The sequence below is a fragment of the Cornus florida genome, unplaced genomic scaffold (assembly GCF_030987335.1).
Source record: "Cornus florida cultivar Cherokee Brave unplaced genomic scaffold, ASM3098733v1 CherokeeBrave_3.0.0_Hap2_Chr01, whole genome shotgun sequence".
NCBI classification, from domain to species: domain Eukaryota; kingdom Viridiplantae; phylum Streptophyta; class Magnoliopsida; order Cornales; family Cornaceae; genus Cornus; species Cornus florida.
In genome coordinates this window covers 51,793,992-51,809,039 of record NW_026775571.1, presented here as the reverse complement: position 1 = coordinate 51,809,039, position 15,048 = coordinate 51,793,992, and the positions used below count along the sequence as shown (strand labels likewise).

Genomic DNA, 15,048 nt, shown 5'->3' with positions numbered 1-15,048 from the left:
ATGGTATTTTAAGGAGAATACAATGCCACATAAGATAGCTTCTGGATTAAATGCACTATTTTAAGAAATTACTCAGTCTATTATAACGATAGCAATGAGAAATCAGTCATCTATTATGTAATGGAGAAAAAACCTTATTTTCCTTTCTCTAAATCCTTTGTGAGTGGAAGGTGGAGCAAGGATGCTAATTTTTTTTTTTTTTGATACCCAAAACTCCCTTGGGCAGGGCCCTTTCGACCCACCCCAGGGTGACAAACTGGGGATATTGCAGCCGGCCCCACAGCTACAACACCAGGTTAGTCAGGGACTATATTGGAGCGTTGGGGAGTCGAACCCTAGACATATGAGAACCAAGGCCCTCTCCTTACCGCTGGACCAAACCCCTGGGGGCGAGGGATGCTATTGTTGTTTTGCTCAAGGATGGTTTCTTTCAAATTAAGTTCCAGGATCCCGTGAAGTTAGAGGCTCTATTGCAGTAAGTGCATACTTTCAAAGGATGACCCATCATTGTTAAAAGGTGGAACAAGAATGTGAATTTGGAGAGAGTTTTACTAGCTTCTGTTTCAACTTGGATCATGTTATATAATCTGCCTATCCATGTTAAGAGCTCTACTGCAATATCAAAGATATGTTCGAAATGTTTGAAACATCCGTACATGGATAAGATGTCTATTACTAGAGATCGGGATCAATCTATTCAAGTTCTGACAGAAGTTGAAGTTGAAAATGATATGTTAACATATTCATTCCTGGTCAAGAGTGTGGTCAATATTTAAAATGAATAGTGACCTCAGTTCGGTAGTTTCTGTAAACAAGTAGATCATTTCAAGAAATTACAAGTTGATAATTAAAAAAAAAAACTGGCCAATTAAGGTCTAAAAGTCAAATCTAAACCCAAGATTACTGAGTAGTGGGTGGTTAAAAGGAAGGGGAAGTTGGTGCCTTAAAAAATGAATGCTAGTAATGAGAAAACAATGATGGGGTCATGTTGTGTTGATTCAAAATATGCATGAGGATGCATGTTTTTTATATGAAAAATATTTTTCTGCAATTATTACTAAGTATCAGTGCTCTGGTTTTTCCAATTGAACGAGCTATCGATCAAACCACACTGGAGTTGCTTCGATTGATTGACATGGTCGTGTATACAGTGTTAAGAACTCAAATTCTTGTTATGAACTGATTAAAACACAACTCCTTAAAGCCTATAAATACACAACTTGTGTTGCGTGTGATCAAATGAAAGAGAGATGGGCATTGAAAAATAGTTGAGAAACATTATTTTTGTCAATTTATACACAAGAATAATATCTCATATACATGATTATGTTTGAGAGATTTCTTGTAAGATCATCAGTGCATCTTTGTTTTATAACATTTATCATATGCATTAGTATATTAGTGTTTTATTGTCGCATATATTGTTATATCCGTTGTTGCTCCTATACAAGTATATTCAACACATCAAAGCAATCAACACCAAATTCTCAACTGGACGACTAGTGGCTAAAGTTAATCACTAAAGAAGCAGATTCACAGTTGCTAAGGTTGTAGACAGATCAGAAGGACGACCTGGAGATCTTTGAAAGACTGAAGCTCTAATGTTCTACTGACAAGGGGTTCAAGAGTACTGTAATGTTAACTTAGGTTATATATCTCTTTCTTGATAGTGGGGATTGGTTGCTTGGACTAGGTATCATGTTTTTTGCTCTCGATTGATTGTTTTTCAATGTAAAAATCTGGCTTTCTAAATTTATTGATTTATTTATTTATGGTTTGAATGCTCTGCTAATATTGCTTGAGTTGACATATTACAGTTTATTTTGTCATAATCCAAGCTAAAACCAAATAAATAAATAAATAAATTTATTTGTTCTACAAGACATATTCACCCCCTTCTTCTAGGTCTAGATCCGTATATGTTTCATCACTGTACTAAGGCTAATGTTTCGAGCATCCAAGATAATCCTCAAGAATCTCTTTTGGAGGAGAGGGATACTCATCATACCGGCCTTCCCATTGTGACTGGCGATAAGGTTATTCAAGCCTCTAAAGTCTCTAGGGATTAATCCAGGATTTCACCTCACTTTGCATTCGAGACTTGTTAAGGCCTCTCATGTTCCAACAACCAATAACTAAGCATTTTGATTAGATGAAATTGCACCACCAGCTAATCTTGCTCTTGTGATCCTTTCAGAAGTAACAACTTGATTTTTCTTCTTCTGTTTTGCTTCTTCCCAGAGCCAGCGGAAGAAGACTTGACAGCAACATCACTTGTTAAAGTGAGACCCTTAGTAGCAACTTTGAAAGCCTGTTGCTCCTCAGCATGTTGCTCTACGGAATGATCAGAAGAAGTCATTGCATCCTTACCCCTTTAGAGGAAGGCCATCTAGTACACCCTCACTAAAATAGTGATCTTTAGAGACTTTAGAGGCTTGAATAACCTTATCGCCAGTCACAATGGGAAGGCCGGTATGATGAGTATCCCTCTCCTTCAAAAGAGATTCTTGAGGATTATCTTAGATGCTCGAAACATTAGCCTTAGTACAGTGATGAAACATATACGGATCTAGACCTAGAAGAAGGGGGTGAATATGTCTTGTAGAACAAATAAATTTATTTATTTATTTATTTGGTTTTAGCTTGGATTATGACAAAATAAACTGTAATATGTCAACTCAAGCAATATTAGCAGAGCATTCAAACCATAAATAAATAAATCAATAAATTTAGAAAGCCAGATTTTTACATTGAAAAACAATCAATCGAGAGCAAAAAAACATGATACCTAGTCCAAGCAACCAATCCCCACTATCAAGAAAGAGATATATAACCTAAGTTAACATTACAGTACTCTTGAACCCCTTGTCAGTAGAACAATGACATGCTGTCAAGTTTACACGTGAGTGGTGTCAAGTTTATGAGTGAGTGGGACGCTCCAAATAGGGTAGGTTTCTATACAAAACCAACGCGTGAAGAACCCTCGTCTTCTCCAAAACTCTTCCTGAAAACGCGATGAAACCAGAAATTTCCGACCATAATTTCCGACCACTGAAACAAGGGTTTTCTTCAACGGCCGTGTCTGATCTTGACCGTACAAGGTCGGACGCATATCCCGAGTCCGTGTCGGTGTCGTGTCGTGTCGATACGGACACCCTCGCCCGAAACGACAAGTCCAGGTAACACGGACAACAAGTGTGAATGATGAAGAGAAAAGAGAGAAAACAAAGAACAATGCTACCGAACACACCGACAACCCAAACAACTCAACAAAAACTGCCGGAGGGTGTACTAGATGGCCTTCCTCTAAAGGGGTAAGGATGCAATGACTTCTTCTGATCATTCCGTAGAGCAACATGCTGAGGAGCAACAGGCTTTCAAAGTTGCTACTAAGGGTCTCACTTTAACAAGTGATGTTGCTGTCAAGTCTTCTTCCGCTGGCTCTGGGAAGAAAGCAAAACAGAAGAAGAAAAATCAAGTTGTTACTTCCGAAAGGATCACAAGAGCAAGATTAGCTGGTGGTGCAATTTCATCTAATCAAAATGCTTAGTTATTGGTTGTTGGAACATGAGAGGCCTTAACAAGTCTCGAATGCAAAGTGAGGTGAAATCCTGGATTAATTCCTTTCATTTGCTTTTTGTTAGTTCCCAATTTTGGGAAGAATTCTTTTTTTAATCAGCATCATTGGAAGTAGGCAAATTATAAATCAAAGGATAATGGAAGGATTTGGGAGACTTGTAATCCCAATGTTTTCCATCATTCTTTTGGAGGAAAAAGCCCAATGTATGTATGTTTCTGGAGATGCATATCCTTGCTTCTCAACAGCTCTTTTTCTTTTTGCTATATATGCTGCTAATTCTGTGAAAGATATGAGAATCTTGTGGCAGTCTATTACTCAACAGTCTCAATTCTCAAAGCGTGAATAATTAGAGCTCATGGTGAAAAGGCTAGTGATCCCAAAGTACCTCAAGGAGTTATTTTTTTTTTTTTTTTTTGATAAGTAATAATATATTAGAAAAACGTTCAAAAGGGGAACGTGTCCCTAATACATTCAAGGAGTTATAGATGAACTCAATTTTGTTATAGATGGATGTGGCGTGTTTGAGGTTGCTAATGGTGGCTGGACTTGGACTAGTAAGCAGTTCACAGGGAGAAGGATTTGGAATAAATTGGATATAGGGCAGGTGAATTTTGAATGGCACCATTCCTTTCCTAACTCTAAGATTGTTCTTCTTTTTGTAGCTTCTCTCTCTGACCATTATGGAATATGATGGAGGTTGAAGCCATTGTAGCCAAGGTTTGGCAGAATTCCGTCCAAGGAAACAATTTTAGACTGGTTAAGGAGGAAACTAAAGTTTGGAATATGAATAAATGATCTTTTCTGATAAGGTTGAACATTACAGGAAGTGATTACATGATATTCAGTTTCAGATGCAAAGTGACCCTTTTAATGAAGTTTTAATTACTGAAGAGCATACTGCAAAGAAATACATGGAGATGGCTTTGAGACATGAAGAAATTCTTTGGGCACAAAAATTCAGAATTTAACGGTTAGGGGATAATGACAAGTGTAATAAAAATTTTCATCAAAAGGTCAAGCAGAGAAGAGATTTCAAGTCACTTACCATGCTGTAGAATAACAGTAGTGAGTATTCTATAGGTCAGTCAACTATTAGAGGATGGATAGTTGATTTTTAAAGCAACTTGTTCTCAGCTTCTCCTACTGTTTGCCTGTGTTTGGATTATCCTAGAATGATTGCTGAAGAGAGGTTAGAAGGATGCTTCAAGCTGCCATCTATGAGGAAGAAATCAAGCAGATAGACATGTCTTCTAAGCCAGACTAGGGCCTTGGCCTGATGGCTTTCCTAACAGATTCTTCCAAAAATATTGGTCAATAGTCAAGGATGAGGTTGTCAAAGCTATCCAATTCTTCTTCTCCACTTCTTCACTTCCTAAAGAAGACAATAGTACCCTTATCACTCTTATCACAAAGAAGAATGAGTGTTTGAAGGTGGCAGACTATAGACCTATTTCCCTATTTTATACAATTTATAAAATCATCACACCAATGGACGAAGTATGAGTCTGTGCAAGCTTATCTAGAAGGAGCAGGCTTTCAAGGCGGATCTTGTCAAGGCTTGTGATTCAGTTTACCGGAGATTTATTTCTAGTATTATCAGGGGTATGGCTTTAGTGATATCTAGATTAATTGGGTCATGAAATGCATTTATTCTGTGAATTTTTTGGTCTTGATGAATCGGGTTTGCTCTGGGTATTTTCCTCCCTCCCTCCCTCCCTCCTTTGCTCCTGCCTTGTCACTGATTTTTCTCGGATGATGGAAAGGAAGGTCATAGAGGGGCAAATTGAGAGAGTAGGAAGCCAGTCTCAGAAATGCTACGAATTTAGCTGATCTTTTTCTCAATTTGAAGAAATTTCTGGTTTAAAAGGCAGTATGGACCATGGAGAAGAGCCCGATCTTTTTCTCTAAATCGTTAGCTAAAAGGAAGGGTATTCTGAGGTTATTGAGATTTAAAAGTAGTCCTCTCTCTTTTAATTATCTAGGGCTTCCTATGGTGGATAGAAACCTTAAGAAGAGGCACTGTTCTTCTCTGATAGATAAGGTTTCTGCGAAGATTTTTGGCTGGAATGCTTTCAATTTGTCTCTTGTGGGTAGAATAGAGCTTATCAAATCAATTATTTCCTCTTTCTATTACTACTGGGCAGCTGACTTTTCTATCCCTGTTATGGTTCAGAAACATTTAGAAAGAAAAGTTGAGGATTTTCTTTGGGGCAGTACTTTTGTTAGGAAGAAACTGCACCTCAACTTGGATAAGGTTACATTACCAAAAAGGGAAGGTGGCCTTGGAAAGTATAAAATGTTCTTCTAAATGTTTCTTTAACCTAGGACATGATACAAATCAAAAAGGCTTTATGGATTGCATGTTTTAGAAACAAATATACGAGGAAGGCTAATCTCTAGAATTGCACTCTTAAATAAGGTGATTCAGTTGTGTGGAAGAGTATGCTTTCTGTCAGGATTTCTTGCTTCATCATCCTACTTTCAGGTGAACAATGGAAGGCTTTTCAGTTTGTTTGTCGATCACTGGTTTACACAGAGATGTTTTTGTAGCAGATATGCTTGTTTCCGGGAAATGGCAAGTTCCATCATCTTGGCCTTCTGAGATTTCTCTTTTTCTCGGTCCTTTAGTAATCACTTGAAAGAAGACATTATCTGGAAGCATACTTGAGAGGATTTTTTGTCCATGTATCCCATATTGAATGAGTCACTGCAGTCTGGAAACGGGTTGTGTTTCTCATTGTCGGAATCTGGGAGGAACTTCATGAAGGAAAGATGAGTTTGATTGGAAGTGCAAAGGCAGAGAAGCTGGGGGAGAAGTGGAGTGCTTTGCAGGTTTATGAAATCAAATTATACCTAAAACGTGTTGAGTTTATTCAGGAACAGACTAAATTAGTGTTGGCTGAAATGAAGTCTGGTACGTCATATAGTTTTGGTTGAGGTTATTAGCAGTTTAATGGGTTGTGTATATTTGGTGAAATGTAGTAAAATATTTGGTTTACTGGAATGGCATTAGTATTGTTTAAGATACTGGACTTTGACATTAATTTTGGTCTGAATTATTCTATTCTAAGGTTTTGAATCCATTAGTCTTTGTTGGGTGATACAATTTGATACCATGCATCTCAGTTTATGTTAACAGAAATATATTTTTTATAGTTCAGTCGGCTGATATTTTTTCTTTTTAAATAATTATGCTTCCGTGTTAAATTTTTGGTTGATTAATTATGTGGAAATTACCAATATTTGCATTGGTATGAACTTAAGCTAAATCCTAAACCAAGGGACCAACACATTTTGCACTCTACAGTCTACACACAATCCAAACTTCTTTAAATGTGAACATACAATATTTCCACCTATACGAATCATTTCCTGATCTCAAAATAATAGAAGACAGAAAGTTCCTTAACTGTTGAAGAGTTACAGAAAAGGAATTCTGGACATTCCAATTACCATTTCGCTATGTTTGGGAGCACCGAATCGGCAGTTTGGATTTGGAATTGAAAAAAAATTTAGTTCGAATTTCGAACTAAATTTGCTCCAATTTCAAATCCAAGGCACCAATTCAGTGCTCGCAAATGCTACATTTGCGATAATAGAGGCAATCCAAACATTTTTGGGCAGATTCAACTCTCTATATAATCTAGAGTGAAACTTGTCCAGCAAAGTGTAACCTTCACAACAGGGACCCGTAAATCATCTAAATGACAAGCATCCCCAATAGCAAATTTAATGTGCTGCAACATAGCATCCCTCACAGACAACATATTCTTCCATGTGAAAGACAGAAGAAGATGGTAAGCAACTCCAAAACAACCATCACTTGACATACAATATGGCATTCCAAACAAATCATAACCTAGGCACGTGGATTGTGCATTTTTTGAGAATATTGCAACCATTATTTTATTTTATTTTTTCATCTTTCTAGTTTTTCTTGGCTCCTGATAATCAAATTTATTTCAAGTTTCATGACTTATTAATAACAAGAAGCTCTACTCCAACTTGCCAGGGTGCCTTGCCTCCAAGCTACCTTACCTATGAATGCATCAGCTTTTGGATCTTGGTTATAGATCTTTTCAACTAATTTCATCTGCTTTTCCATATCAACTTTTCTTTGGTTATTGAAATTTTGAAGAAAAAACAACAGAAAAAAATAATAATAATAAACCTGCTCTGTTTTGGCCTATTTCTTATTCCAACAAATGAAAAACTAAATTCAAGAAGGCAAAATGGCAGAACTAATTTATCAATTATTGTTAGATTCAATTTTTTGATTTCTCATGGTTTCCCCTATAACCAAATGTATCAATCCCAAAATCAACAATTGGAAACACATAAAAGAAGACAAAATTTGAAGATTTTCTTTTATTTATTTCATCAATTTATTGGCAATAGCGAGCTAATTATTCTCTAAAAAGAAGGAACTCATTCAAGAATCCCAAAAATTACACCCAAAAAAAATCTGTAAAATTCAGGAAGGTACTCAATCTGATCACTCAGACAAATGGAATCAAATGTATATACATAAATTTATGGCTCAATTTAAACATGTATAACAAACATCTGTGTGTATTTGTGAAGAAAGTGTGTTCCAGAGAGATATCTGATTACGACGGGTGATGAATAAATGAACAGTGCAAGTGGAATTGACTGTTAAATGCATAAGCAGTGATTTTTATACTTTGACCATTCGGTGAATTTCATCACGCTAATTTATTTTCGTTTAGAATTGATGCCCTAATTAAGAATTGATGTACTGTTCTAAAACCTTAATTAGAGATTTATTGACCATGCTAGAAATTTCTTAAAGAAAAATTTTGACATAATTATCTTAAGGACTAGTGAAGTGTAGATAAAAAAAAAAAAAATTAGATAAAATGAGTTAAATTTGTATACAAATATTTGAGAAGATACTAAAGATTACAATTGACATTTGAAAAATATGTATACAAAATATCTAAGATATATAATGGTGAAAATATTAAAAAATTTGCTAATCTAAAATAATCTAAAGAAAATAAAAATGTGGGAGTGAGTATAAGTACCCAATTAAGCCTTTTATATTGAAAGCTCTCGTGCTTGGGTAAATTTAAATACATGAAAGTTCAATACTGAAGTTTTTCATTTGTTTTCTTAATTTATAGTTAATATGTTAAAATTATATTCTTTTACGTACAAGTATTCGTCAAAATCCTAACTCCTTAATAGATGATGTACGTTATCAACAAGTTAGAACCGTTATGCTCTCTTTTTATTTCACGTTTAGAGACTTTTTTTTATACTAAGAAATAATAAAAAATAATCAGAATCACATTCCATCCGCTCAGCATTAATTGTAGCACATTCTCTCTCGACTATTTTCTTCGTTGGCAGTGAAATAATAAAAAATGGTCCAAAATCCCATTCCATCCTCTCAGTATTAGGCGCAATAAATGCATTCTCTTGGTGTATTTGACATTGAAATGATAAAAAAAAATTGAACAAAATTACACTTCACACACAGTATTTATAGCAGTAAATTCTCCTATAATTTTACTGAATTACAATTGCAAATCAATTTAGTTTTCCTGTTTTGACTTCAAAGTTTTGTAGTGAGGTTTTTATTTGTTTGGTTAATTAATATGAGTATATATTTGACACTAGTAATTGATTCGTTAGTGATAGGTTTTAACTTACATGAAAATAGAGTGGAAATTTTGGATTCAATGTTGTTTGGGAGAAATTTAGGGAGAGGGTGCCATTCTTCCATCTGTCCAAATGACACAATATGCGTTGGATGCAAATCAAACTGAGTAGATGTTTTGCAAAACTATGTCATCGCGAAGTGTTTCAATATTTTCATCAAATTATCTTATGCTATGTTAGGTTGTTATCCTGCCGTGTGGGACTCATCTTGTTGAGAATTTTCCTTTAGAGATAGATCTTTTCAACTAATTTCATCTATAAGATTTCCATATTACATTACTCTACTCTGTTTTGGCCTATTTCTGATTCCAATTTCCAACAAATGAAAAACTAAATTCAAGGTGGCAAAATGGCAGAACTAATTTATGAATTATTGTTGATTCAGAATTTTTATTTCTCATGTTTCCAATATCTTAAAGCATCTAAATGTATCCATGAATCCCAAAATCAACAATTGGAAACACATAAAGAAGACAAAATTTGAAGATTTTCTTTTATTTGTTTCATCAATTATATAATGTTACAAGCTAATTATGCTCTAAAAGAATCCTAAACGTTACACAAAATAAAAATAAAAATAAAAACTGTAAAATTCAGGAAGCTACTAAATCTAATCACTCAGATAAATGCAATCAAATGTTAATCCGCTGTGTATACAAAAATTGATGGATCAATTTTAATATGTATAGAGCTGATCATAGAGAGTGTTTCAGTGAGAGAGACCTTATCATGGAGAAAGACTCTAAACACGGGTTATACACATCATCAGTGTTATCAATTAATTATATAATGTTACAAAATAAATAATTATATTTATTAATAAGTCCTATTTACGTGTTAATATTTTAATTAGTTGGTGATATTTCTCTAATAATGACGGGAATGAAGAATGAAATTCAAATTGATTTACAAATTTTAGTTAGTTCAACTTCAGTCAAATTTCACCACGCTCATTTGTGTGTGTGTATATATATATATATATTTTTCCCGCCCCATCTTTAATCAGTAGTTTTTAAAAAATGTCCAACAAAAATTTTATAATCCTATCTTATTATAAAGTTTAGGTCATCAAGTACCATTCTTCTCTTTTCCCATATTTTGATGTCCTTCTGATTCTCTGAATTGGTGTTTGTTTCCTTTATTGGGATTTGCAGCTTTTACCTTGTTTTTTCCTATATATCCCTAATTAAGAATTGATGTCCTATTCTAAAAACGTTATTAAAATTTTATTTATTGATCATTCTAGAAATTTCATTTAAAAAAAAAAAATTACTTAACATATTATCTTAAGTACCAAATAAAAATGTGGAAGTGGGTATAAGTACCCAGTTTAAGCCTTTTACATTGAAAGCTAAGGGAGGAATTGTTTGTGCCTTGCTGTTGTATACAACTATTCTTAAATTTAGCATGTGTAGTTTTTGTTGTTTTAAACTCTATACATTCCACGACCTATAAAAAGTATTGGGCAAAATAAAAATATATATAAAAGATAAAATAAAATTTGTAAATTATGTGATTAGTTCATGTATCACGGGTTGCTTCGGTAAATTTCATTTATTTGGCTAATTATTAGGTAGTGATCCATATGTCAAAATCACATCCATTGACGGATAAGTATTTGTCACAAATTTTCTTCACTCTTTTTAAGATATTGTACCTTATCAACAAGTCAGTATCTAAGCTATTTTTATTCCGTATTCCTCTCATATTTTCGAGATTGTTTAATATTTTGTTGGGGGTGGCAATGAAATAATAAAATATAGCACCGTAAGTTTTGTTCTGGATTTCTCTCTCATGTTTTCGAGTGTGGTGGCAGTGAAATGATAAAGCGATTTTTGTTTTAAATTTCTCTCCTATTTTTTCGAGATTTTTTAATTTTTTACTTTTTTTTTTTTTTTTGTTGGCGATCCGTGGCATCTTGAAGTGCAAACCAGTATGGGTTTTGCTCTGCATTAGTCTCTCATGTTTCCGAGACTAGCTAGTTTTTATGCTGGCAGTGAAATAATAAACTAATCGCCAAAATCACATTCCATCTGCACAATATTTGTCGCAATCCATTCTCTCACAAGTATTTTTTTATTTTAAACAACGTCACATTCCAATATAGTATTTGTCGCAATAAATTCTCCACCCTTTTCAAGATGCTAAAACTTATCGATAACATTACTGAATTCCAAGTGACTGAAGTTACTTTTTACTCGGACTTCTAAGTTTTACGCTTAGTAATACTAGTAATTTTATATGTTTACAATAAAATTGTAAAAAACCAAAGATAATATCACATTAATCCTCTCTTAAGTTAAGATCTTAGTTTCCAACATAGTGAGATTCGTTCGTGCTAGGTTTTAACCTACACTAAACCATAACCAAAAGTAATGAAAATGGCACAAATATCATAGGTAACAATGACACAAATGATTCAGCATAACATTAAACGGTAAAATATATATTTATACACATTATAGCACATACTAGTTTTTTTAAAAATTCAACAAACGATTTCAGTTACTAGAAGAGAACAACAAAAGCGTCAAAGAAATGTCATACAATGCTCCAATTCAATTATTTTCGTTTTGAAAAATATTAAATCAGAAATTTCAATTATTGAACCGTCATTCCAATTACTACCAAGTAGAAGAGAATATATTTAACGTTTAAAAATAAGACAATATCAAACAGGTTTTTAGATTAACACATTCCGTATTTAAAATTTTAACGTTTGAAATTAAGTACTTACAATTTTCAATACTTCATTTTCAGTTTTATCAAACAACACGTAAGTGAAGTACTCCGCTATCCTAAACGGTGATTTAATTTTTTTTGTATATTTTAATTATGAGTATAGAAAAAACATAAACAAAAAGGAAAAATTTAAGAAAAAATACACATACTCCGTTGTGATTTAATTATTTTTTTATATTTTAATTGCGAGTATAGAAAAAATAAAAACAAAAAATGGAAAATTTTAATTAAAAAATACACATATTCCATTGTGATTTAATTATTTTATTTTGAAAAATTGAGAGAAAACTCATCTGAGTGGTTGGCTCATTATCAATCTTTCAATTTGTAACTTTTCAACGTACGTAATTGACGCATCTCTCTTGCGTTTTTTCTTATTTAACCATTTAGTCCCACTAACATTAGTCTTAAACACATAACACGTTATTACTCACAAAAGTCTCTTTTGTCATCCACTTCAATTATAAAATAACTATTTTATTTTTTAAAAAAAAATTATATTTTTGTTCTATAAAATAACGTCTTTCATTTCCAACTCTCTCAAAATTGTTTCCGACCTAATGGACTCAAATGCTCCGACTCTGTTTTTCCGTCCTCAATCAGAGTTTAAGGATGAGAGCGAAAATGGGGTTAGGGTTTTTGACACAAATTTCTTGCAAAAACAAGCAAACGTGCCCACAGAGTTTATTTGGCCACATGGCGACTTAGTTCCAAATCAAGAAGATCAGCTCAATGAACCCTTAGTCGATTTAGAAGGGTACTTTAGAGGTGACGAGTCTGCAACTATATTTGCAGCCGAACTTATCAGGAAGGCTTGTTTGAACCATGGTTTCTTCCAAGTCACCCACCACGGTGTTGATGCGGCTCTTATTCATGCGGCGCAGAATCAAATGGATGGATTTTTCAAACTTCCCATTAATGAGAAGCTCAGAGCTCGGAGGAACCCTGGTAGCATGTGGGGATATTCGGGTGCCCATGCTGATCGTTATTCAGATAAGTTACCATGGAAAGAGACGTTTTCTTTTGGCTACCATGAGAATGGAGCAAAAACAGTTGTGGTGGATTACTTCAAATCGGTTTTGGGTAATGATTTTGAAGGAGGAGGGTAAGACTAAAATAGCTAAATTCCTTTTTTTTTTTTAATTTCATTGCATATACAAGTATCCTCTACAAGCAACAATGACCAATCGTCAAGTTGTTGAAATATTGTCTCTGTTTCTGTTTTTGTCCAGATTCTTTATTTTGTAACTTATTATTTAAAAGTTATTTCGATATAATTTTATTATCATCATTTTTGTCTTAATTCTATATGAATCACACATTTCATATATATATATATAGTTACTAACAATATTACAAAAAAACAATGTTCTTATAGGTTGATCTTTCAAAGCTACTGCAAAGCAATGAAAGAACTGTCTCTGGTGATTATGGAACTCTTGGCAATTAGTTTGGGAGTGGAGCGCTCATACTATCGTAAATTCTTTGAAGATGGTAGTTCAATAATGAGATGCAACTTCTATCCACCTTGCCAGGAACCGGGCCTCACCCTTGGAACTGGGCCTCATTGTGATCCGACTTCCTTAACGATACTTCATCAAGACGAAGTTGGGGGCCTTCAAGTATTTGCAGACAACAAATGGCAAGATGTGAAGCCTCAGCCCAACGCCCTTGTGATTAACATTGGTGATACATTTGTGGTAGGTTTTCATTAATAATGCTACGTCTTTTCTTTCTAATTAAAAGTGGATTATATATAGATATTATGTATATAGAACTAAAATATGAGTTATTGATAGATCCAACATAAATGACATATAAAGATATTGACAAGATTTTGAGAAGACTATTGATAACTACCTAAGCATGTCTATATGAGGTAGGGTGTTGGATTGTAGTTGTTTTTAAAGTGGCTATCGTTAATATTCTTGAGGGACCACTAATACAAACTCACTAAGCTATTATATGTATATATTTTTATTTTTAAGGCAAAAAAATATTAAAAGTTAGATTAGTAAATACATATTCTATATATTTATGGATTTTCTTTTTCTTATATATATAATTGATGGTGAATTAGGCATTATCTAATGGGATATACAAGAGTTGCCTGCATAGGGCAGTGGTGAACAGGGAGAGAGAGAGGAGGTCACTGGTTTTCTTTGTGTGCCCGAAAGAAGACAAGGTGGTGAGACCCCCACAAGATCTTGTTGATAGAGAAGGGCCAAGGAAGTATCCTGATTTCACATGGTCCGAGCTGTTTGAGTTCACACAAAAGCACTACCGAGCAGACGTAACAACACTCCAATGCTTCATTCGTTGGCTTCTATCTTCCAAGTCCAACTAACAGCTAGTCTCTTGGATGCTTTTGATCATAGCGTGTGTTGGCTTCTTATGCTTGTTATATATATATATATATATATGCAAACCCTATCTCCCTCTCAAGTTTATGTGGCTATCATGTAACACGAGTAGCTAGTGAGTAGGTTTACTTTATCAGCTACTGCTTTTTAGCACTGTACATGCAAGCTTTCCGGTGTACCGTTCCGTTTGTCTGAAAAATAAATGTTCTGTAATATAGTTTTTCATTCCCAGAAACTTGCCTCGTCTTTTTCATTTGTTTAATCAAGATAGTATCGAGAAGTTCTGCAATACCCTAGAGGTGCGATACTCTCGGAATCTCCAAATTGTTGGATCAGATGCATGAGTCTCACCATATTATCTTAAACATGATCTCCATGTCCCATTTCTGCATGTATATATGGATCCAAGTATTAATATGTACTACCATGTATAATAAACAGTGTGGTCATCCTTGATTAAAGCTTAATTTTTCTGAAAGGTGCTAAAATTGATTTACTCGAAATATGGAGAAACTTTTTTGAATAAAATGTGCAATAGTAATCTATTGGGCTTCAATTTGAATGTGTGCTAACAGTTTCATCTCAAAAAATAACTATATGGTTTCAGGATTATTAGTTCTCATCAATTACAAAACAATACATAAATAAAGAATTGATTGAAAATAACATAAAGTT

General features: G+C 34.0%; 1 protein-coding gene across 1 annotated transcript; it reads left to right on the top strand.

Moving 5' to 3' along the window:
• The first annotated feature begins 6,072 nt into the window (after window positions 1-6,072).
• On the top strand, window positions 6,073-14,608 carry LOC132272147 (gibberellin 20 oxidase 2-like). Its single transcript, XM_059773514.1, has 5 exons — window positions 6,073-6,199; window positions 6,294-6,494; window positions 12,503-13,115; window positions 13,389-13,710; window positions 14,091-14,608. The coding sequence occupies exons 1-5, from the start codon at window positions 6,073-6,075 to the stop codon at window positions 14,355-14,357; spliced, it is 1,530 nt and encodes a 509-aa protein (XP_059629497.1). The 3' UTR covers window positions 14,358-14,608.
• The last annotated feature ends 440 nt before the right edge of the window (window positions 14,609-15,048 follow it).